At 40.3% G+C, this 26960-nt stretch overlaps 1 protein-coding gene across 1 annotated transcript; it reads left to right on the top strand.

Moving 5' to 3' along the window:
- The first annotated feature begins 2351 nt into the window (after nt 1-2351).
- On the top strand, nt 2352-26156 carry LOC139460349 (uncharacterized). The gene is made up of 3 exons (XM_071241839.1): nt 2352-2539; nt 24785-24888; nt 25375-26156. The coding sequence occupies exons 1-3, from the start codon at nt 2352-2354 to the stop codon at nt 26154-26156; spliced, it is 1074 nt and encodes a 357-aa protein (XP_071097940.1).
- Nucleotides 26157-26960: the final 804 nt, after the last annotated feature.

Here is a 26960-nt window from a genome sequence, read left to right as displayed (position 1 = left end):
TGCATCAACAGATTCAGCGATCCTCTTCAACAAGCAGAGTCACCTCTTACGACGAGCATGGGTTGCTGAAGACCTATTCTAACCTATAACTTCAGGGGTCGTTACACATGCAGTTCTATTAACATTAATTGTGCATTTAAAATGAAGAATCCCAGCGGAGCCAACAGATGCGAGCTCTCTGAAATCATGTGTGTCTGCTTTTAAGCGGTCTTTCACATATGCAGTCCTATTATCATTCATTGTGAAAGTTTGTGAATTTTCGTGACTTTGTCATGGCATATTCACTGCAATACATCACTAAATTGCATTCAAATAAATCCAATCCAGCATACAATTGTGTTTTCCATCCTCAGTATGAAAACCTGTTTCGAAATCTATCAAACCTGGTTGCACCACTTGGAATAAGAATTCAACCACACATCACTGCAGCTAAAATTGATCTAAATATAATATCACCTACCCAACTTCTGTCTTCTCCTCCCTGGCAGATGGTGGCAGATGGTGAATCTGAAGTAGACCTCACTCTAACCCAACTAAAAAAGTCGGAAACTAATCCGTTGGTATATCAACAATCTTATTACCAATTACGCACAAAATATAATTCTCACAGGTCCATTTTTACAGACGGGTCCAAGGATGGTGGCAAAGTTGCAAGTGCCACCATCATTGGATCCAGAACTATCTCCTCAAGAATACCAGATTCTAGTTCAATTGTTACTCCTAAGGCCAAAGCTATCTTTACAGCTTTGACCTATATAAAACATCAAAACCAATCTAAAAATTTCATCATCTTCTCTGATTCATTGTCTTGCCTTCAGGCGCTTAAAAGTGTCTCCTCAAATCATCCTAGAATCCTAGACATTTTAGAACTTTTCAATGATCTTTCAATTGGCCAATGCGACATCGTCTTTTGCGTGTTACCAAGTCATGTTGGCATAACAGGTAACTCAAAAGCCGATGCTGCAGCTAAAGCAGCTCTTGACAAACTGATATGTCCACTACTTATCCCGTTCAGCGATTTCAAACCAACTATTAACTGTTATACTCGGGATCTCATGCAAAGAAGTGAGACACCCAGGTAGGAAGCAATAAACTTCACGAATTGAAACCAACAATCGGTCATACCTACTTGGGGTGTCAGTCAAGACATGACGAGGTCGTTTTACGACGATGTCGTACTGGCCACAGTCGGTTTACACACGAATATCTGCTTAAGACAGATGAGGACGAACCTCCTAAGTGTATCACTTGTGATGAAAGGTTCACCGTCAAGCATATATTACTAGACTGTGTGGACTTTGCAATCGCAAGGGATTCACATTATCAAAGCGTACATCTGAATCCTCTCTTTTCCCCTGTCAGCGGGCAGCTCATCATAAATTACTTGAAGGAAATTGGTCTGTATAATAAATTTTAAATATGTATGTGAATAAATAAATACTTGTTTTTAAATTTGGTGTGATGCTATTAGTAACTGACTTTATTGAAGGCTCTGTCCAGGAGGTTAAAGTACTGTAAAAATATTGTCCTCCTGTGTGACACGTAATCCTATCATAATCAATGTAACTATCACCAACCAGTGTTTTTAAGCCAACACATTGCTGAGTATTTGTTATATTGGCTAGCATTGTGCACAACCACCAGTAGCTAAAGTGATGACGTAAATCCTGCTGGGGTATCATGCAGGAGGCAGAGGTACTGTAAGTCCACATGATCCCCAGCGAGGTGGCCTAGCTTTGGTTACGGGTTTCCTATAGCCCGTGTTTTAAAACTGTATATATGATATTGTCATGCTCAAATATGTTTCATAAATTGATTCTAAATATTGTATGCTCAAATATGTTTTACAACTTGTTTTTAGATAGAACTTTGCATTAATGACTGAATTGTAAATATATTAACTTGGTCTCGTCGCTATATGGCTGAAGTAATGCCGATGCGACGTTAAATTTTAACTCACTCACTCTGGACATATTTTATAAAAAAAATAATAGAGGAATGAATACATCAACTAACAACCCTATTTGCAAGTACTTGACACATCAGTTAACATGACAACAATAAATGTAATAAACTGACGTCCAAAAGAAACTTTACCAGAGTTTGAAATCACTCTTGCTCAAAAACAACAAAACATACATGCATTAAGCAAAGTGTATTGAGAAGATCAATATATCAACATAATCAACACTGAAAATGACAATCATACCGAGACCGAGAATGACGTCAGAGCCCCCCAAAGTTGGGTGTGGTACAAAACTCGAGCTTTCAGAATCATGGACAATAGGCAGAGTACATAAACAATCGCTCACGTTTAATAAAAAGTCATTAGTAGCATGTGTGACCACCAAATGCCTCAATACACGCAAAACTCTTCGACGCACAGAAAAGGTCAGTCGTCTGATGAGGTCACGTGGGATTTGACGCCATTCATCTTGGAGGGCCAAGATCAGTTCTTGCCGGATGGCTTGAGAGTGTGGTCGTTGTCGAACACGACGATCCATCAAGTCCCAGAGGTGTTCTATGGGGGACATGTCGGGTGAGCGTGCATGCCACGGCAGGACGTTGACGTTGTTGGCTGTGAGGAAGTTAGTGACAATTCTGGCTGTATGGTCTCTAGCGTTGTCATGCTGATAAATGACACCACGTGGCTGAAATGGTAGGACAACTAGACGAAGAATGTTATCCATGTAACGCTGAGCTGTCAAGTTTGCGTCAACGATGACCAGCGGTGTCCTCACCTGCCCACAGATCCCTCCCCACACCATGCCACTCCCATGCCACTCCCTCCACGACCTCCTGCACGCAACACGCCGCCGGTCGTTCACCCCTTCGGCGGTAAACACGTTGTAGAATCGACTTTCGTCAGTGAAGACAACCCTCTGCCAGTCACGTCGTTGCCAACGTCGTACAGTCCGGGCCCATCTCAATCGAAGACAACGATGTTGCGCTGTCAATAGCTGTCCTCTGTATGGTCTAAAAGCCCTGATTCCATGAGTCCTGAGTCTCCTGGCCACTGTCTGTCGACTAACCCTGTGACCTAAGGCATTTGTCGCCGATGACGTCACTGTCAGGAAGTACCGGTCACCATGGATCTGCTCCCACCTGTACCATACCCAAGGCTCGTTCACGTTGTTCGACTGTGTCGTGGCATTTCTTTTGTGGCATTATTTTTTTATCACTGTGGATGTCTGACTTGCCGTTGCAACCGTTTTATACCCTTACCCGCACGTGCATTTGCAGTTGTCCTTTGTGCTCGTGTTTTTCACTTTTTCGCGTGTTATGTCGCAAACATGTAACAGACGATTAACATTTTCTGCATACACTATTGTTGTATTTAGGTTATATGTGTTTCAGATAGACTTCATCGAAATTTTTTTATACTTTGTCTGAAATTTATAATTTCAGTAGGTAAAGTTTCTTTTGGACGTCAGTAAGAAGTGTTTCATTGAAACTATGCCTGAAATAATAACAAATGAATAGAAGACGCGTAGTTGAACACCTTTGTGTCGAACTCTGGATTCTCGGTTATGTCGAATGTTTTGTACAGTTCTGGCGAATTTCTTTGACAAGAACGACCCCTCCTTGACTTGTAACATGTGTTCCCGTGGTTCTTCTGTTGAACAATTGACTTGCATTTGCATGTGTTTATGATGGGTGCCATCGGAGAGACAGGATACGCTAACCTTTTCGCAAACACCTGGTATCATCACTATTTCATAGTGATTCATAAACACATGCTAATTATATGGTCGGAATCCTAAAATCGATTTGCAGATATTTCTTGTGAATATGGAAAGGGTTCAGTCGCTTTTATTTCCATTTTCCACAATATTTGTGACCCTAACGTATCCCATTAGATGTCAATGTTCCAACAGGAACTGTGATATTTTAGTGGTTCGCCTTAAGACCGGAAGAACTAGTTTAGAAGATTGGCCCCGTGGGTTCCCCACATTTGTTTTCAGCTGGCTATATCCGGTCGAACTTCAGCCATCTATATAGTGTAAGTTTATGAATTATATTGTTAAGAACCTTTTCAATACGTTTTGGATGTACCTTATGCTATGTTTTGTATATAATATCTTCAGTATGTGAAAATTCGAGTGTAATGTAGTTTCAGAAACAGCGTGTAAATTTAATGATGCGCACGTAAAATCTCCACGTAGTTGATTTTGTTTTTTTAAAATAAGTGAGTGAGTGAGTTGGGTTTAACGCCGCTTTTAACAATATGCCAGTTATATCAAGGCGTATCAGCTTAATGTGAGAGGAAAGCCCGAAGTGATGCAGGTCTCAGACGTTTACCACTTCGGTGAAACCCACGAGCTAAAAGCGGCGTAAATCCATACTGACTCACTCACTCCCTTTTCATAAATCCAATGAAAGCATATATATCATTAATTTTCTGTCCCTTCAGACCAAGCTTTCGAAATGTCACTCTTGCATCCAAAATTACCAAGTTGTCCGACTCCCCATTGTTCTCGGTGCCTTAGGTTTGGTACCTCCCAATCTGTTGACTGACATTAGGAGAGTTACCGGGTTTGCTACCATTAATACAGCCCTTCTGACAATCTGGGTAATACAGAAGGCTGCATTGTTGGGGAGTCTTCACATTCTCCGAAAAGTTGTGGGTGGGTTTGACAAGGCAGCGCTTCCTGGGAGAAGTCCCATTCGCTGTATGGGCTGCGTGTAGAGGGGGCAAGGGCCTGACTGTGCCAGGATCACCCAAACCCTCTTTGCTGCATTTTTTATTTTGATCAGCCACTTTGCCTCATGAAGATTGACAATACAGTGACGACAATACATGGCAAATGGGATTACTTCAACTTTTCAACAACTAAATTTATATTAATGTCTAGCAAAATCCCGATTTCACAACATTTAAGGTACAATGGAACAAGCACTTTCCAATGCTTGCCATAAAAGGCGACTATGCTTGTCGTAAGAGGCGACTAACGGGATCGGGTGGTCAGGCTGGCTTCCTTGGTTAAAGCATGTCATGGATCCCAATTGTGTGGATCGATGTTCATGAGATCAATCACTGGATTGTCTGGTCCAGACTCGATTATTTAAAGAACGCCGTCATATAGCCGGAATATTGTAGTGCGGCGTAAAACAACAAACAAACAAACCAAACGTTTTTAGGTGAACCATTGACTAGCCTTTGCATGTATTGTGACGGGTGGGGAAGGATGCGGTCGAATTTTTCGAATTTTTGCGAACACCTGGTGTCATGACTGCCTGGCAGTGATTCATAAACACATGCTCATGATACATTTGGAATCGTACAATTAACACTGCCTTTAAAAGAGATTTCTGATATTATAAAGTTCTGTCGCTTTTTGTTAAATATATAGCTTCAGCAAAGCGGGTCATTCTGTACATCAAAATGAAAATATCAACTTTTCAATTACTCGACTCTTTCAAAGATTCCATCAAAACTGTAGGTAAATAACATCATGAAGTTGAAAGAAAAAATATTAAAAAATGGCCCCAAAAGGCTTAAATTTACTTGTTCACGTGCAGTACAAAGTTAAGATGCATAACAAAGCATGGCGAGCAGATCGTGGTAGAAAAAGGGCGCATCTCGTGGCAGAACATTGCGGCCCACATTTTTGGCTCTTCAAGTAGCATTTCGGTACCTGCTAAAGAAACAAAATCATCATCCGATTTATATGGAATAAATATAAATTATAACTGTTCTACGTTAACAGGGGGCACGGGTGGCCCAGTCGTCTAAGGCGCCGCGATTCGCTGTGCAGAGTTGCGTCCCTTGGGCATGCCAGAAACCTATGATTGTGGGTTCGAATCCCAGTTCGCCCCGATTATGTTTCTAGGTTTGTCAGCACCATACCCGTGCTCGTGGGTTTCACCGAAGTGGTAAACGTCCAGGGCTTTCCTCCCACATTAAACTGACACGCAGTGATATAACTGGAATAATGTTAAAAGTGGCGTTAAACCTAACTCACTCACTCTACGTTAACATAACCAACATACAATGTAACGCAAGCTTTTATTTCGGTCACAATTGATGATGCCACACTATGATCAAGTTTGTTGTCAACGTTTGTTCTAAACTCACCTGATTTCCGTCTGCGAACATAAACTTTTCACACTTTCATCTTCTCCAAAATGGCTTGATGGATTCAGCTGAAATTGTATCTGTATGTTTGTTACCGGATTTGGGTTCATGTTTGTTCTAGGCATCAAAATTAGAATTCCATTGTGGCGGCATTGAGAAAGTTTTTTCTCCAAAGATTAGGGGCCAGACACTTGAAACTTGGTGGGTAATGTGGTCACCTTATGAAGTGACAGGTTTTGCCTAGGAATCTTTAAGCAAATATGGCGTGAGGCTCTCGACATATGCTTCTCTGAAACTACTGAACCCACGTGTTCCGTTTTTCACGATATTTTAACTTTTGACGCTTTTGTACATTTTTGCACTTGACATAATGATCCCAAATTCTCTCAAAACGTCCCCCCCCCTACACACACACACACACACACACACACCTGCCTGTCATATATTCGAGTGAAGTATTAGGGTGTAAAGAAACTGCTTGAATATATACAGCGCCATATTGTGTTCGCTGATTCCGTAATTCAGATCGATAACCCACTCAAGACACTGGACTGAACCCAGGCCGCTTCACTCAGTATATTTGAGAAAGAGTTCGCGTTTTATTTTGTCATAGTAGAATGGAGATAAACATACTGTGTTTTCAATGTAGAGCTAGGTTACCTGTATATCTAACCGCGCTAAATTTAACATTTGAAACCTCAGGCTGCTACAGGTAACCTAGCTCTGCAGTGAAAACACAGTATATTTATCTCCTACATGTTGGTGGCCTGATATTCGACAAACGCTGTGTCAAAACGTACCCATTGTCGATTTGCAATGTCTGAAACGGCATTGTTTTCACACTTGTTCAGAAATGTCTTTCAGGAAAACAGTAAAGCAAAATGCACGTGCACGTTATGACATTCGTAACTCGTGGTAGTGGCTATAAAAAGGCCAGCATAAGCCAATAATTTATCATTCAATAGTCAACATTTTACTAGTTCAGACATCACACAACGTTTTTTAACTACGTTTCTGAAACGTCGGTGAAACGTTATAGAGTTTGCTTCTCGATAGTCATAATTTAACCCTCTGGATGCCGAGTTTTTTTTCTGACGCACGTTTTCCTAAGATCGGAAAAGTGAAGGTTGTGCGAGAATTGCGCTCACGCGGCACTGGATCTACTTCTGCATATAAAATTACGCAGAGGTGGAGAATATTAAATTTCTTATTTGATAGTGTAAATTTAACTGTAAATATCAAACCTGTTTTTAAAAAAGACACTCCTAAGTGTTGTCCGAGAATTTATTCTGCGTTGAAAAACAGTAAATTTCTTCGCTTTTTAACATACACCGATAAAAGTACTGTGCGACAATTTTTTTTATTAAGAAGCTTTACGGAAACTGTGAGCGAACAAAATACTGCCTAATATCTGAACGACATAACTACATATCAAATGGAGTTATATGCGTATGTATAACGACATACATTCAATTCCAAAAATAGCATGCCGTAAATAACGAAAACTGTTTTTTCGCTATGACGTCAAAAGGTGACAGAGAGGTTACACACGTACCAAGAAAAGGGGGAATAACTCCGCTATGCTTAGCTGTGGTTTGTTGTAACTCAGGTCACTTTGTGAGAATTAGCTGTGGGCAAGGACAATATATTTTCGTGGTGTTTTGTTCAGGAGGAACCAAACTATTCCAACACAAATATCGATATTGAAACTGTACATGTTTAGTTATAAAATATACCCATAAGAAATGATGAAATCGTACTTCATAAAAAGGAGGTAATAGAGAAATGGATGGCCTTATCTAACCTATAACTTAGTCCATAGATTCCAACATTCTCCTGATTGTGTAAGTGTAATTTGACCAATGTTGCATCATTATTAATGGAGCACAAGCCTTATCATCAAATGTAATGAAATACCTTAAAAATAACACGATTCCTTTTGACGTCATGGCTGGTTTTATGTCTTTGATAACGTCGGAGAAAGACGACACTGGTATTTTGATTAATATATATCTCCCCTAATTTTCGTTCATGGTATGGAAAATCTCGATGTGAGGAAGGGAATTTGACGCTTTTTCGACACAACATAAAATGACTGCTCTCACCAAGTAAATAATGTCTTGAATATGTAAACAATTAGATAGTTTATCGTGTATCTTAATTGGACAAGACACGCACCTGTTTGGCATCAATTTACGTAATGAAATTCCCAAAAGAATATTTCAAAACAACCAAAATTATATTCAATATTGGACATATATTTGTTCATGATTATGTTATTTTTTCTTACACAATAAAAGATGCAGAGAAAGCTCTTTTGGTATAGAATTATCAGGATAATCGTATACGTTTGAACCAACGGGGTACCTGGCACGGGTTTTATTTTTATACATTTTACAATTCCTGGAGAAATAAAGTAAACTGTTTACTATCCTGTGATCACAATATTGAAAAAATAATGTAACCATTGATTATATAATGCAAAACGAGAGGAACAATTCGTAAATTGTTTGTGACTAACGCGCACCTGGCGAATCGTTAGATATAACTGTTCTCTGTATCCAACGACATAAAAGACAAATCCAAGACCAAGACATTTCAGAAATGTGTGCATATATTTTACCGAAAAATATTATCCATTTTGTTAAAGTAATATATATAGTTTTAGTAATAAAATAAAATGAAACGGCTATTCATGGACATTGCATGGTTATATGAACTTATATTACTGACTTATTACACATCCCAAGAAATACGTACATGCTGCAGTTACATTTACACTTCATCTTATAACACTTGTCCAAAGCAAAGAAATATCGTAGTCGACACTATAAACCTATCACATTGTTATGTTACAAAATGGCGTGTACACTTTCAACAGTACGCGGGATTGTACGAGGGGACTTTCGTTGATTCAGGGATCGTATAAACATAAATGTTACATGTAAGTAATCAGAAACATTCTGACAATCTATGTACTGTTATTTGTTGTCATAATTTTCATTGAAACAAACGGAAATAGTCAGAAATTCCGATAAATACCGTTGTCGTTGTGCGTGATTTTGCGTCATTCATGGCGTCAACCAGAACGGTAACTTTGACAACGTCTGTTGAAAATATCAAATCATTGCAATGTATCTATTTGAAATTCCCTTATTCTTCCTACGATTCTCTTCCCATGCATATTCTGAAAATTTTACGCCAATATCTTGAACGAATAGACGAATGGATAGCTCAAAATAGGAGAATATGCTACACTGTGTAAAATCTCAATTTTGCTTTGTTTACATTTCAACCATGTGCAGTTTTACGAGCACAGCGTTCGTTTTCACACCTAACTTATTTTGCTTGATTTCATCTAGCCACTTTGTATTGGTGACAAAGACCACTGGTCATTTGATTTTAAAATGTATGAGGAATTCAAGAATGTAGGTATCGCAGCTAAGTTTGAAATATACGTGATGTTACAGGCGTCTCATAACCGGTGTAAACACTATCCAACATGGCGGAAAGTTCACTTCGGCGTTCGTGTTTTCGTTTTCCCCAAAACATTCTAAACGATTCTAGGGTTATCGGAGACGTTTTGGAATGATCATTGGTGATTTCATAAAAGACAGATACCCGTGATCACTAATATGCTATTTTTAAAATTCATTTCTCCGAGTAAATATCCGAAATTTAGATTTCAAAACATGCTGTAAATAACGCAGTGAGTGGTGATTTAGTAATGTGTAAAAAATGGCGACATTTACGATGTGCCTAATTTTCAGAGGTCATGTTGAGTACTTTTGCTTGGCCTAAAATGCCAGTGAATGATATCACAGAACAGGGAATTTCCCACTTTATTCAAAACTGTAAAGTGTAGTTGTGTGGGTGATGTATTTTGAATTTTATTCGACTTCAAAGTGAGGGTTGTAGAGGAGGGACATATATGTCCCTCTGGCATCCAGGGGGTTAAGGAATAGAACTGCTTTATCAAAATCAACATGAATTTGTCAGAATACCAAGGCAGTAATGCATTATCTTCTGTATATTCGGCATTTGAATTTTCATCTCTTAATACTAAAATTTCCAGAACGTAATTGCGAATCTCTATGACAACGTACGTTAGTATTACGTTGCAAATTAACGTTGTGATAACGTTGTGATAACGTTGTGCTTTGGACATTACAACACTTTTTGTAGATGATGTTTAGGAAACCACTTGTAGATCTACCATCTCTTAGTTTTATTTTTTTTTAAACATATATATCTATTAACGAAGTTACCTGTCTACTAAATGTTGTCAAAAGCAATATTACAGTTAAAAACAACGAGAGCGACTGCTGAAAAGTTTGGCCTGTTGCCTCGAGAAGTGACGTCATAATGACGTCACATTGTCGCGGAAGATTTGTTGTCACCAGCCATCTTAGTTCAAGCACACTCTGGACATAATACAACCAAGTGATTGTGCAGCAACTAGAACTGGACAGATCATCTGTGAATTCGGATGAGGTAAGTTAATTTTTCAAAAGCAGTCTCCGTTTGTTGATATGTTTCTGTACATGCAGATAGTCAAATGATTTAAGTGTATCGTATTATTCAGAAGTGGCGGGGTTTAGAATGCAGTTTGCCGGTCACTTTCACTGAGCGTCAGTGTTGATATTAATATTTGATACACAGAACATGATGTATGTAGAGGTGAAGGAGGCCCAAGGCTGTTTTCCATATTATTATTTTATGGATACCAAGGGTAATTACAAGGGCAAGCAGTATATATTTGACCAGAATTCAGTCTGGCGGCGTTTTGTGGCCGTCATATTATGTTCGGGTTTCGATCGTAAGCGTATAGGTCTGTAAATAGGCCTAACCTATTCATCGCCCACTGACCACTGACAGTTATCGCCATTTCTTACGTGTTATTTCTGAAATCATTACTATTTAAAGTTTACATGTACGGGAAGAGACAGAAACAGACTTGTTGTTTCCGAAAAGATACATATTAGCACTGACTGAAGAAGCCTAAATGTGGATCATCTGGTTGTTGGTGCGGTCTATAAAGTTTATTTTAGCAAGGTGCTTATCATGTGTATTTTTAATATTTCCAAAAAAGAATCAATTCATCATTTTCCGATAACTAGATCTCTGTCCGACTCCCTTCTAATGAAAACGAACAAAAGTAAAACGAGTCTCTCGTCGCGCGCTTTAAAGGGGTGTTTGCGGTATTGTCCTCCCTGGTGATGATAAGCTAGTCGATAGTCAAAAGTTAAATATCACCATATATTGTCAGTGAGTTGGCCATCGTTTGTTGATAGGTGAGATAGGTGTAGCAAATGTGCACCAATGAAAAATACAATACATTTTCGTTTGGTTTTCGATCTCCATATGTTGCCACGTAGGCTACCATATTACCAATCTCATTAAAATCAGATCTTAGTTCTCGCTACCGCTTTGTTTAGCGGTAGCGAGAACTAAGATCTAATTTTAATGAGATTGCCATATTACAGAATTATATTTAGCGATATTGAACTGTATTATGTTAATAAACGTAGTAACAAATAAATTTCATATGATAATTGGTTCTCCGAAACTTTTTGACAATGAGAGAGAATAAAATGGTGATCGAAAACTGAACGAGTAAGTTCCAGTGCTCGCTTCGAAACCGTACTGTAGCTAGATCTATATAAACAGCGCTGCGATGAAGATGTGAGTCGTAATTAGCTACAATGCCTCTCTAATATATCTGTTCCCGTTTAGATTCCGGTTTAGAAAAGGATGTTTCCTAATAAATTGTATGGATAAAAGAGTGCTTTGACAATATCCATAAAAGTATTTTCACTTATGGCTCCATCTACTCTGTCGTACTTCATGTCCCCACTTATCCTTGCGTATACCGCATGTCCCAAGAAGTATATTCTGGAATGATCTTTGGCCATCATCTGCAGTTCTGCAAAGAAGAGATCTCTTCCATCGTCCAGGATTTCTAGAGTCTTTTTCAATTTCACATAGGTTCCCACAGAATAAGCAATGTTTTAGAAAGTGAAAGTCAGTGCTTGAAACTGAACGACGCCTTCTCTTTTTGAATGTTTCTGGCAGGCATTTATCTGAACAAGATTGTGAAAGTCTTTTAAGGTGAATCTTTGATGTATAGGTAGAAACACAGTTTTTTGGTAAAATAATTCAATAACATCGGAAGAAGATTTATTTTTTTCAATTACTAAATGTAGGTCATCCTTTCTGGTCTTGCTAGCATCAATAATAGATATGATTTGTTGACGAGTTGAATTAGCTGTCAGCTTCTGATTTGGGTTATTACAACAGCCAACCAGCTTGAATAAACATTCAACCCCCGACTGAAAATGAAAAAAGAAGGGATTCAATATTTATCTTAAAATATGAAAAAATATTAATAATGTATTGAAGGTTAGTTCAATAGCACAATATTAACTATACTGTTTCAAAAAGTCAATTAGTTCAAATAAATATGAAATTGAATTATGAAATATAAGCCACTGACATAGACATACATCAAGTATTTAACATATTTACAGTGCAGACTGTACCAATAACCAATATTGCATTTGATAAAAAATAAAATTTCATTTTAATCATTTTAGGGTTTATATTGCCAAATAAATCTTGTCCTTTGAAGGTTGATATCAAACATAATATACTCTTCAAAAAAAGAAACTTGACATAGATGTAAAACCACTTTTTGCCAAATATCGAAAATAATTACATTAAATGATTGCGGGAAGCCCCTTTCTGGTGTCCCCCGCCGTGATACTGCTGGAATATTGCTAAAAGCGGTGTAAAACAATACTCACTAACTATGTATGGTTTTACGCCGCTTTTAGCAATATTCCATCAATATCACGGCGGGGAACACCAGAAATGGGCTTCACACATTGTACCCATGTCGGGAATCGAACCCCAGTCTTCGGCGTGACGAGCGAACGCTTAAACCACAAGGCTACCCGACCGCCCCTGGGGTTTATGTAAATAATCCATCCAGTTGCATCACTTTCAAAACCTATGGAAACAGTTGAAGCTTCGTTTTTTATATATCCAATAGCAAACCACTCGCAAACTGATCACATACAATTCATTCATTCTGCTTTGGAAAACATGGAAATAATTTATTTTATGAGCATACATTCTTAACATTTGGCATATAATGACACATGCCAGTACCATTTACCATGTATATGATGTCGCCTATTGCCATAGAATCCTACAAGTGAGTGAGTGAGTTGGGTTTAACGTCGCTTTTAACATTATTCCAGTTTCATCACGGGGTGTCAGCTTAATGTGGGAGGGAAGCCCAAAGTGATGCAGGTCTCAGACGTTTACCACTTCGGTGAAACCCACGAGTACGGGTATGCTGATGACAAACCTAGAAACATAATTAGGGCGAACCGGGATTCGAACCCATAATCATAGGTTTCTGGCGTGCCCAAGGGACGCAACTCTGCACAGCGAATCGCGGCGCCTTAGACGACTGGGCCACCCGTGCCCCCCTACAATTACAACGCTCTACTGATAAGTGTACTTGAATTATATTACTAGATTTGAGGAAAAAACAACTTGTCTTGGACTAACACCTCATGGATTCCAGGATAGGCAACTTTATTGGATCGAGTTGTCATGCACTGACTCATTAGCGGCAGAGTCGAATATATTTGTGGGGTGTGTCCGAGGACATGACTTGTGTTCCGTCGGTTTTCTCATTGGTTGGTACATCACAGGGACACACCCACAGTTTTGATTGGCAGATTAGAAACTTTGACACCGTGGTTGAAATTATCGATTTATCACCGGTATATATAAGAGCTAGTTACAAATCCTATTCCACGTTCATTTTGGCTGATCATTTGATTGGAGTGGATGCAGATAATATTTATCATGAGCCTTTCCGCTACGATATGGTCAAGGTGAGTACTTTAAGGGGTATTATTATTATGTGAAGTGTAATATACTGCTCTATAATCTTGTCTTTGTTATAGTGTCATGATCACTACTAATATTCATTGCAAGTTAAGGTGAGGTGAGGTGAGGTGAAATGGGGTTTAACGTCGCGTCCAAGATTATTGCACTTATATAGCGACGTGCACGTGTGTGTGTGTGACTGCTTGTACTAGACCGGACTGATGCCGGTCAGTGCTAGCTCACTGAGATACCATGCCGCAGTGTAACATGAATACCCCACTCAGACACAGTATACTGACTCCGAGCCGACCAGTCCTTGCTTTAGCCCTTTAATGCCGAGCGCCAGACAGGGTAACAACAAGTACCATCTTTTAACGTCTTTTGGTATGACGCGGCTGGGGATCGAACCCCGGACCTTCCGCTCTCCGGGCGGACGCTCTACCACAAGACCACGGAGGCGGTGGTGCAAGTTAAGGGCAGCAGGGTAGCTTCCGTAGCTGTGGCACTAAGGTGGAACAGTCGAATGTAGCGATCCTGTGCAGGGGTGGTAACTCTTTGTCGACCGGTTCTCGAACGGTCTGCAGTGGAATTAAACTGTATGTATCGGTCCCAAAGGCGGCAAATGGTGCTGTGGTGGACGTGGAGGTGGCGTGCAACAGGCAGCGCTGTGTCCTGGCATTTTCCAACTTGATAAATGTTGACAATTGAATGACAAATTATCTTTATAACCACTACCACGAGTTACGAATGCCATAACTTGCACGTGAATTTTGCTTAACCGTTTTCCTCCATGACACTTTTTAACAAGAGTGAAAGCAATGCTGTTTAAGACATTGCAAATGGACAATGGCTGCATTTTTACGCACCTTTTGTCGAATATCAGGCCACCAACAATTTTCAATAGCCTGTATCCAATTGATATATCGGATTCTTTGTGTAGTCAGGTTCAATGAACGACATGCTACCTGTGCGTTTCTTTTTTTGAAGAGTGTATATGCATAAACGCTGGTAACTTCAGAATACAGAAGTGTTGGCAATTTGTTTGATGTTGGTAAATCAACAGATATATACTCACCGACAACAGAAACGCGAGTACTAGATATGTTGGTTAATGTATGAAGAAATACTCGCTTTCAAGAAATATTAGATTGGTTCGACGCACAAATGCTGGTATGCTGTGTGGGCCGACGCACATGAACACATCACAAGTGACGTCATAGATCCATTACTCACGATGCACCTTTTGTCTTGTCCAGGATTAGCGTGTAAAGTTTGGAAACACATGCAGCGTGTAAAGTTTGGAAACACATGCAGCATATCGTGATAAAAAATAACGACACATTGTGGTAATATTTGACTGATTGTTGGTTTTGTCATTAAGTGGTAGACATTAGAAACATCTCTTCTTGACGAACATACTCCTCTATATTGGCCTATGGTTTACGTTTCTTTTGGCCGTGAGTATATTAATTCGATCGTCCTCTGGCGTTGGCATAAACGTTCACATTGCAGCATATACACACAGTGCAAATTTACGTTTACATTCGCACCTGCACCAGACATGATGTAAATTTGCTCCTGGTATAAATATCCACACATAGGTATACGCGTTCACATGAAAAGTATACTCACGTATGTATTTCTACACATATACACACATATACGCACTAATGGTAACGCTCTTTCAACCAGCCACCTAGCAAATATTAATGTCAAGGTTTTTGGTTTGGTTTGGTTTGTTGTATAACGCCGCACTCAGCAATATTCCAGCTATATGAGGGCGGTCTGTAAATAATCGAGTCTGGACCAGACAACCCAGTGATTGATATCATGAGCATCGATCCACGCAATTGGGATACGATGACATGCATCAACCAAGTCAGCGAGCCTGACCACCCGATCCCGTTAGTCGCATCTTACGACAAGCATAGTCAACTTTTACAGCAAGCATAGGTTGCTGAAGACCTATTCCTCCCCGGAATCTGCACGGGTCCCAATGTCAAGGACACTCCCCGTCACACGCACACAAGCCAGACCCCCCCCCCCCCCCCCCCCACCCCCCCTCCGCAACTAGGCCAACGTTTTTTTAACATAGTTTACCTAGTTATTGCCTTTTTCTTTTAGCATTCCTTTTATATCAACTTAATTATCATAATTATAAGACTACCTGATTTATTTATTATCTTATGCTATACATTCACTATACAATTTTATGTTACAGATTGGGACTTTTATCAGCTCTCAACTGACAACCTCTTGTCTCACTCAACCCTCTACCGCTCTTATTTCCTAACTTACTCCACCTCTCTTACAGTTTTTTTGGCCAGACGTTTATTACTATTTCCCATTTTTTATTATTAGTTAAAACCCAGCTGGCCCAAACTGCGACGCAGCCACAGGCTGAGGCGGTCGTTACACTCCAGACTACTGTACTGCTGTAGACCCCCAGATCGGTTGCTACAACGTTGTGAGGTTACGTTTTCATGACGTAAATCCGTAGACCCCCAGATCGGTTGCTACAACGTTGTGAGGTTACGTTTTCATGACGTAAATCCGTAGACCCCCAGATCGGTTGCTACAACGTTGTGAGGTTACGTTTTCATGACGTAAATCCGTAGACCCCCAGATCGGTTGCTACAACGTTGTGAGGTTACGTTTTCATGACGTAAATCCGTAAACCCCCAGATCGGTTGCTACAACATTGTGAGGTTACGTTGTCATGACGTGAATCCGTAGACCCCCAGATTGGTTGCTACAACGTTGTGAGGTTATATTGTCATGACGTAAATCTGTAGACCCCCAGATCGGTTGCTACAACGTTGTGAGGTTACGTTGTCATGACGTAAATCTGTAGACTCCCAGATTGGTTGCTACAGCGTTGTGAGGTTACGTTGTCATGACGTTAATCCGTAGACCCCCAGATTGGTTGCTACACTGTTGTGAGGTTACGTTGTCATGACGTAAATCCGTAGACCCCCAGATCGGTTGCTACAACGTTGTGAGGTTACGTTGTCATGACGTAAATCCGTAGACCCCCAGATCGGTTGCTACAACAGTGTGAGGTTACGTTGTCATGACGTAAATCTGTAGACCCCAAGATTGGTTGCTACAACGTTGTGAGGTTACGTTTTCATGACGTCAATATGTAGACTCCCAGATTGGTTGCTACAACGTTGTGAGGTTACGTTGTCATGACGTAAATATGTAGACTCCCAGATTGGTTGCTACAGCGTTGTGAGGTTACGTTGTCATGACGTAAAGCTGTAGACTCCCAGATTGGTTGCTACAGCGTTGTGAGGTTACGTTGTCATGACGTAAATCCGTAGACCCCCAGATCGGTTGCTACAACGTTGTGAGGTTACGTTGTCATGACGTAAATCCGTAGACCCCCAGATCGGTTGCTACAACGTTGTGAGGTTACGATGTCATGACGTAAATCCGTAGACCCCCATATCGGTTGCTACAACATTGTGAGGTTACGTTGTCATGACGTAAATCCGTAGACCCCCAGATTGGTTGCCACAGCGTTGTGAGGTTACGTTGTCATGACGTAAATCTGTAGACCCCCAGATTGGTTGCTACAACGTTGTGAGGTTACGTTGTCATGACGTAAATATGTAGACCCCCAGATTCGTTGCTACAACGTTGTGAGGTTACGTTGTCATGACGTAAAGCTGTAGACCCCCAGATTGGTTGCTACAACGTTGTGAGGTTACGTTGTCATGACGTAAATATGTAGACCCCCAGATTGGTTGCTACAACGTTATGAGGTTACGTTTTCATGACGTAAATCCGTAGACTCCCAGATTGGTTGCTACAACGTTGTGAGGTTACGTTGTCATGACGTAAATCTGTAGACTACCAGATTGGTTGCTACAACGTTGTGAGGTTACGTTGTCATAACGTAAATCTGTAGACTCCCAGATTGGTTTGCTACAACGTTGTTAGGTTACGTTGTCATGACGTAAATCTGTAGACCCCCAGATTGGTTGCTACAACGTTGTGAGGTTACGTTGTCATGACGTAAATATGTAGACTCTCAGATTGGTTGCTACAACGTTGTGAGGTTACGTTGTCATGCCGTAAAGCTGTTGACTCTCAGATTGGTTGCTACAGCGTTGTGAGGTTACGTTGTCATGACGTCAATATGTAGACCCCCAGATTGGTTGCTACAACGTTGTGAGGTTACGTTGTCATGACGTTAATATGTAGACCCCCAGATTGGTTGCTACAACGTTGTGAGGTTACGTTGTCATGACGTTAATATGTAGACTCTCAGATTGGTTGCTACAACGTTGTGAAGTTACGTTGTCATGACGTTAATATGTAGACTCTCAGATTGGTTGCTACAACGTTGTGAAGTTACGTTGTCATGCCGTAAAGCTGTAGACTTCAGATTGGTTTGCTACAGCTTTGTGAGGTTAGGTTGTCATGACGTAAATATGTAGACTCTCAGATTGGTTGCTACAACGTTGTGAAGTTACGTTGTCATGCCGTAAACCTGTAGACTTCAGATTGGTTTGCTACAGCGTTGTGAGGTTAGGTTGTCATGACGTAAATATGTAGACTCTCAGATTGGTTGCTACAACGTTGTAAGGTTACGTTGTCATGACGTCAATATGTAGACTCCCAGATTGGTTGGTAGAACGTTGTGAGGTTACGTTGTCATGACGTAAATATGTAGACTCCCAGATTGGTTGCTACAGCGTTGTGAAGTTACGTTGTCATGACGTAAATATGTAGACCCCCAGATTGGTTGCTACAACGTTATGAGGTTACGTTTTCATGACGTAAATCCGTAGACTCCCAGATTGGTTGCTACAACGTTGTGAGGTTACGTTGTCATGACGTAAATCTGTAGACTACCAGATTGGTTGCTACAACGTTGTGAGGTTACGTTGTCATAACGTAAATCTGTAGACTCCCAGATTGGTTTGCTACAACGTTGTTAGGTTACGTTGTCATGACGTAAATCTGTAGACCCCCAGATTGGTTGCTACAACGTTGTGAGGTTACGTTGTCATGACGTAAATATGTAGACTCTCAGATTGGTTGCTACAACGTTGTGAGGTTACGTTGTCATGCCGTAAAGCTGTTGACTCTCAGATTGGTTGCTACAGCGTTGTGAGGTTACGTTGTCATGACGTCAATATGTAGACCCCCAGATTGGTTGCTACAACGTTGTGAGGTTACGTTGTCATGACGTTAATATGTAGACCCCCAGATTGGTTGCTACAACGTTGTGAGGTTACGTTGTCATGACGTTAATATGTAGACTCTCAGATTGGTTGCTACAACGTTGTGAAGTTACGTTGTCATGACGTTAATATGTAGACTCTCAGATTGGTTGCTACAACGTTGTGAAGTTACGTTGTCATGCCGTAAATCTGTAGACTTCAGATTGGTTTGCTACAGCTTTGTGAGGTTAGGTTGTCATGACGTAAATATGTAGACTCTCAGATTGGTTGCTACAACGTTGTGAAGTTACGTTGTCATGCCGTAAACCTGTAGACTTCAGATTGGTTTGCTACAGCGTTGTGAGGTTAGGTTGTCATGACGTAAATATGTAGACTCCCAGATTGGTTGCTACAACGTTGTAAGGTTACGTTGTCATGACGTCAATATGTAGACTCCCAGATTGGTTGGTAGAACGTTGTGAGGTTACGTTGTCATGACGTAAATATGTAGACTCCCAGATTGGTTGCTACAGCGTTGTGAAGTTACGTTGTCATGACGTAAAGCTGTAGACTCCCAGATTGGTTGCTACAACGTTGTGAGGTTACGTTGTCATGACGTAAATCCGTAGACCCCCAGATCGGTTGCTACAACGTTGTGAGGTTACGTTGTCATGACGTAAATCCGTAGACCCCCAGATCGGTTGCTACAACGTTGTGAGGTTACGTTGTCATGACGTAAATCCGTAGACCCCCATATCGGTTGCTACAACATTGTGAGGTTACGTTGTCATGACGTAAATCTGTAGACCCCCATATCGGTTGCTACAACATTGTGAGGTTACGTTGTCATGACGTAAATCCGTAGACCCCCAGATTGGTTGCCACAGCGTTGTGAGGTTACGTTGTCATGACGTAAATCTGTAGACCCCCAGATTGGTTGCTACAACGTTGTGAGGTTATGTTGTCATGACGTAAATATGTAGACCCCCAGATTCGTTGCTACAACGTTGTGAGGTTACGTTGTCATGACGTAAAGCTGTAGACCCCCAGATTGGTTGCTACAACGTTGTGAGGTTACGTTGTCATGACGTAAATATGTAGACCCCCAGATTGGTTGCTACAACGTTATGAGGTTACGTTTTCATGACGTAAATCCGTAGACTCCCAGATTGGTTGCTACAGCGTTGTGAGGTTACGTTGTCATGACGTAAATCTGTAGACTACCAGATTGGTTGCTACAACGTTGTGAGGTTACGTTGTCATAACGTAAATCTGTAGACTCCCAGATTGGTTTGCTACAACGTTGTTAGGTTACGTTGTCATGACGTAAATCTGTAGACCCCCAGATTGGTTGCTACAACGTTGTGAGGTTACGTTGTCATGACGTAAATATGTAGACTCTCAGATTGGTTGCTACAACGTTGTGAGGTTACGTTGTCATGACGTAAATATGTAGACTCTCAGATTGGTTGCTACAACGTTGTGAGGTTACGTTATCATGCCGTAAAGCTGTTGACTCTCAGATTGGTTGCTACAGCGTTGTGAGGTTACGTTGTCATGACGTAAATCTGTAGACCCCCAGATTGGTTGCTACAACGTTGTGAGGTTACGTTGTCATGACGTAAATATGTAGACCCCCAGATTCGTTGCTACAACGTTGTGAGGTTATGTTGTCATGACGTAAAGCTGTAGACCCCCAGATTGGTTGCTACAACGTTGTGAGGTTACGTTGTCATGACGTAAATATGTAGACCCCCAGATTGGTTGCTACAACGTTATGAGGTTACGTTTTCATGACGTAAATCCGTAGACTCCCAGATTGGTTGCTACAGCGTTGTGAGGTTACGTTGTCATGACGTAAATCTGTAGACTACCAGATTGGTTGCTACAACGTTGTGAGGTTACGTTGTCATAACGTAAATCTGTAGACTCCCAGATTGGTTTGCTACAACGTTGTGAGGTTACGTTGTCATGACGTAAATCTGTAGACCCCCAGATTGGTTGCTACAACGTTGTGAGGTTACGTTGTCATGACGTAAATATGTAGACTCTCAGATTGGTTGCTACAACGTTGTGAGGTTACGTTGTCATGACGTAAATATGTAGACTCCCAGATTGGTTGCTACAGCGTTGTGAAGTTACGTTGTCATGACGTTAATATGTAGACTCTCAGATTGGTTGCTACAACGTTGTGAAGTTACGTTGTCATGACGTTAATATGTAGACTCTCAGATTGGTTGCTACAACGTTGTGAAGTTACGTTGTCATGCCGTAAAGCTGTAGACTTCAGATTGGTTTGCTACAGCGTTGTGAGGTTAGGTTGTCATGACGTAAATATGTAGACTCTCAGATTGGTTGCTACAACGTTGTGAAGTTACGTTGTCATGCCGTAAACCTGTAGACTTCAGATTGGTTTGCTACAGCGTTGTGAGGTTAGGTTGTCATGACGTTAATATGTAGACTCTCAGATTGGTTGCTACAACGTTGTAAGGTTACGTTGTCATGACGTAAATATGTAGACTCCCAGATTGGTTGGTAGAACGTTGTGAGGTTACGTTGTCATGACGTCAATATGTAGACTCTCAGATTGGTTGCTACAACGTTTTGTGTAACCATTAATACGTTTAATCATAGCATTGCGACGATGAATGTTTGCGCAAATATAGGGACGATAATACAACCAATGCAGGACACTGTGACAATTTCCATGACAAACATTATGACAACGTATACCTCTCATGCACGTCAACACATATTTCATTCGTCACCTATTCAAGATTTTCTTGGTGTGATATCAACGACATTTGAAACCAAAGTGGTTTGGATCGATTGGAGTTAAGGTCTGAAATAGGGTTTTCTATGTCAAATAGGAAAAACAACAACAGGAATTTAAATTCATAAATATAATTAATTGTATTGTAAATTGAAATCATTTTATTGTACGTGTCATATGTTTAGTCTTCACTTTGCTCACTTATGGTTAAAGCAATTACTCGTCACGCCGAAAACCCAGCGTTCGATTCTCCTCAGCGAGTCCGACCACCCGATCCCGTTAGTCGCAACTTATGACAAACATAGACGCCTTTTATGGGGTGCAATGTGTGATGACCATTAATATGGAATATTGCTTAAAGCGTTGATTAGTTGTTAATCATGCCTAGTGTCCAGGTTTTATTCCCTCTCGTGGGTACAATTAGTGTTACATGTCGATTCCCGACTTGAAACAATATGTTAACTCAGAAATCTGTACGTAAAAGAATTTAGTGTGAAACCAACAACCAACCAACACTTGGTATACAGTTAACAATTGTTTTCAAAAATTAACTAAATATAAAAATCAAAACAAATTACTGCACAGTACACAATAGTGTGTACACAATGACAGTACACATATAGTGTGGTAGTACAATATTCAATGGTAGTATATCATGTAAGAGCAGTGAAAATGACTATGACAAGAATAATAATCACCTCGTCGCAACAGTGGTCAAGCTTCCCAGATAGGCCTAGGTTGAACACCAGGGAGAAAAGTGATCTTCTCGCGAAAGCTGGTCTTGATGTTATGTCAGATGAAATGTGAGAACGATATAGTCACGCTGAAGTAAGACAAGTTCTATGGATGAACAACTTCTTTTTTACAATTAGTGCGACGTTTCGGTGTAGATCCTAACACCTTTATCAAGCAAGTGATGGATAGTGCTAAACAACATAGGTATATATACTTATTAACATCAATGTTTATACAGTAAATTGATTGATGGACACGGAGAGCTGATTAAGATACTTGAAGGCCACGGGATGACTAATGGACACAGAGTCAGCAAGCAGCCAGTGGATAAGCCTAGCACTTAGCAAACCTTTATTTGGGACCAGGTGGAAATAGGCCGAGCTGCCCGAACACCTATAAAACTTTTTACTAATCAATCAAGATATATAACCACCCAACACACACAGCTCCCTTAGTTCGTCCCCCACCCACTCTTGGCATTCTTTCCAAATCTCAAAATTTCAAAATTACTATATAAGCAACCCCTAAAGCCCCCCTCCTGGGTTGCACAAACTCACTTTTCCCCTTTTTGGAAACACATTAAAATGCCTGACCGGGCCCGAGTGCGACATACGCTTGCAGTCGGAAAGCGCACGTTAAATCTCCAATATAAGTAAGTAAGTAATTAATCAAGATAGGCCTAGGCTGAACACCAGGGAGATCTTCTCACGAAAGCTGGTCTTGATGTAATGTCAGATGAAATGTGAGATGCTACCTCCCAGAAACACTCTGGTACACAAATATCGTCGTCGGAACTTAATCGCCACACAGCAACGTGCATGAATATTGTTTCCTCGATGTCCTTTTACTCATTCATTCACTTTGAAAAGAAATTTGTTTTCGTCCTGTAGATGTTGTTTTGAAGATATAGTTTGGATACACTGTAGAATCTTCTCTCTGTAAAGCACTGTGTTGTGTTATTATTGTGTGTTCAAACAGTTTTATTCAGTACTTAAAAGGCCACAGGCCTATAGTACAATGCGTACTTACATCTAGCTGACGTGGTTGTTAACTAACAATTCTGTTTCTATGTGACATCGCGTGATAAACATATGTTGCCAGGTTACATAACATAGTATCATTAGATGAAGTTAAAAGATCTAAAAACTTTTGGACATTCCGGTGATATTTATCACGTAAATGTTTGTAAGCTTGACATACCAGGAGAAAGTGAAACTCATCTTCAATTGAATTTGTGTCACACTATGTGCATATTCTGTCTCTTCTATCAGTGTGATTATATATCTACCAGCCTCTATATACAGGTTGTGAGAGGAACATCTAAATCGTGCTAGTGCAATTCTAAATTTTTTAAACTCAAGTTAACAGAGGTACGCCTCAATTTCAGTATCACTTTTAATGATTCTATTATATAAACATTTGTTTGATTTGGACTTTAATTCTAACCATTTTTGCAAATACATATCTTTTAGTCTCTGGGTGAAGGACATTAAAAAGAGCAGTTCTGAGTCTACACACTGGTTATACCACACATAATTAAAACCCGTAATAAATAATAATTCTTTTACGTTTGTTACCCAATTTGGTTTCCCATGGTTTCTATCATTAGTCATGTTTATCAAGCGAAGCCAGTATTTAATAACTTTTAAGTAGGATTGAATTTACAGTGCATATCATCCCGTTTCTCCATACACCATTGTGCAGGACGTACTATTTTTAACTCCTAAATATTTCTTGCAAACAAACAAATGTACTTTTTCAATTTGATCATGAATTTTTATAATTGTGTTATTATTGTGCTTCTATATATGAGGGGGCACGGGTCGGCCAGTCGTCTAAGGCGCCGCGATTCGCTGTGCAGAGTTGCGTCCCTTGGGCACGCCAGAAACCTATGATTGTGGGTTCGAATCCAGGTTCGCCCCTAATTATGTGTCTAGGTTTGTCAGCACCATACAAGTGCTCGTGGGTTTCACCGAAGTGGTAAACGTCTGAGATCGGCATCACTTCGGGCTTTCCTCCCACATTAAGCTGACACGCCGTGATATGACTGGAATACTGTTAAAAGCGGCGTTAAACCCAACTCACTCACTTATATATATGAATTACTTTCAGACTTACATCACAGATACCCATGAGGCGCACTGCCATCTCCAAAACACGGACTATAGTAAAGTTACCGCATGGCTTGGCAAACAATGGGCTCGACCGTCGAACAAGTAGGTATACCTCGTATTACATTTCCAGTGATGTACTTCTTGATCTTCATGAGAAATAGGACATTGGGAATAATGCCATGAAAACGTCATGGTTACATTGTAGAGATCAAGGTTACATAAAGATGTCATGGTTACATTGTGGAGATCATGGTTACATTATGAAGCTCATGGCTACATTATGGAGGTCATGGTGACATTAAAGATGCACTCAGCAGACTTCCAGCTTTTTGACGGCAGTCTGTTAATAATCGAGTCTTGACCAGACAATCCGGTGATTGACATCATGAGCATCGATCCATGCAATTGGGATACATGGCATGCATCAACAAAGTCAGCAAGCCTGACCATCCGATCCCGTTAGTCGCCCTTTACGACAAGCATAGTCGCCTATGTTACAGCTATGTTACGAAACCATTATGAAACTATATGTTCTGAATCAGTGACCAAAAATAATTGAGTTGAGATTACATGTTCTTTATTTTCTAGATTTGGTCGACCCTATTGCAGTGCAAGAGACCATATATCAAGGTAGAAAATTCCTGATGCACGAACAAGACGAAGGTATGCAGTTTTTAAACGCACAGGAACTCGAGAAGAACAATTATCTTCGTCTCTTAACAGGAGAATTCAGTGTTGCAAAAGAAATGTACAACCCAAGTCCCAAATACCCCGCAGAGATTGAATGCAAACTGGCATCATACGGAAAGTCCTCAATCCTCTGTGAATTCCTGATGAGATCGCCCGATGTTTCCCATCCAATAGCTGTTGTCAAAGATAAGGGCGTACTTGTTTCTGATTCGTTCACAGAGGTATGTCCTCTCCCTGAGATTTGGAAGGAAAGATTTGGATCATATTACAAGAAAGCAGACATTTGGTTCGAACCGTTTGCCACTCCATCTGACATGATATGTAGGGGTGCACAGGTTAAACCGTTTGTTGTGACAGTCCCAGGGCGAGATGAAGGCACGTACGGATACGTTGTCCCAAGTATGTTATTGCAGTACTGTCTGGACGCACTGGGGGATCATATTTCCAGGAACAAAATACATTGTGAAGCAAACACAGAGTCACTATTTCTAAAAAATGCCTCCTACCATATCACTGCTTTCAACAGAGTCGCAGATACTCTGACAGTGGAATTGTGGGACGACGATGCCTATTCTGATGGGGTATGTTTCAACATACTCAAATCTGGAAACAGTGTATTCCAGTCCCGCATTCAGTTCTACAGCTATGGAGATTTACAGCTGCAAGACAGCCATGCTTAAGCTTGACATACAATGATGTCTTCCAACGAGAACTCTTTGTTGCTTGAAGTACCTACAGATATGTATTCCTTTGTATTCTTTTTCATTGATATTGTCAATGTACCTAAATCATTCTATTTGGAAAGTATGGCTTCTGTTTCCATTATGTATTTAGTATTCTTACTGTGAAAACAGTTTGCATTGCATAATAGTCAGAATGATTTCCTGATCCTTGTATTCTAGTTCCTATTTCAGCAATTTATTTTACGAGAAAATCCACATCTAATTAATAGCGCACGTATTTCACACTGCAACAAACACTTACACTTATTGAGTAAAGTACACACTTCTTTCAACAAAACACAGCTATATGGAGTGGGGTGCGATTATAATGAGTTTTAATGCTTGACACACAATGAGTTTTTTGCTGCTTGAAGTACAGGAACGAAGATCTACAACTAATGTTATGCCATGTACAATCCTATGTGTTCTATTCATCGACATTGTCACTGTACACACATAATTCTATTTGGAAAATATGGCTTCTATTTGCAACATGTATTCTTAATTTGATAATAGTTTGCATGGCATAACAGCCACAATGTTTTCCTGGTCCTTGTATAGAGTCACTATTTCAACACTTTATTTATTTTACGAGAAAATCCACACCGCATCAAGGGGGCACGGGTGGCCAAGTCATCTAAGGCGCCGCGATTCACTGTGCAGAGTTGCGTCCATTGTGTACGCCAGAAACCTATGATTTAGGGTTCGCCCCAATTATGTGTGTAGGTTTGTCAGCACCATCTCTGTGCTCGTGGGTTTCAC

Source organism: Haliotis cracherodii, unplaced genomic scaffold, assembly GCF_022045235.1.
Source record: "Haliotis cracherodii isolate W230 unplaced genomic scaffold, xgHalCrac1.p SCAF_14, whole genome shotgun sequence".
NCBI classification, from domain to species: Eukaryota; Metazoa; Mollusca; class Gastropoda; order Lepetellida; family Haliotidae; genus Haliotis; species Haliotis cracherodii.
This window is presented reverse-complemented; position numbering and strand designations above follow the sequence as displayed.

Coding starts and splice junctions, on each gene's coding strand:
- LOC139460349 (XM_071241839.1), top strand. CDS start 2,352: ATGCCTCAATACACGCAAAACTCTTCGACGCACAGAAAAGGTCAGTCG. Junction 2,540..24,784: donor TTCTATGGGGGACATGTCGG/GTGAGCGTGCAT, acceptor AATTACTTTCAG/ACTTACATCACAGATACCCA. Junction 24,889..25,374: donor TGGGCTCGACCGTCGAACAA/GTAGGTATACCT, acceptor TTTATTTTCTAG/ATTTGGTCGACCCTATTGCA.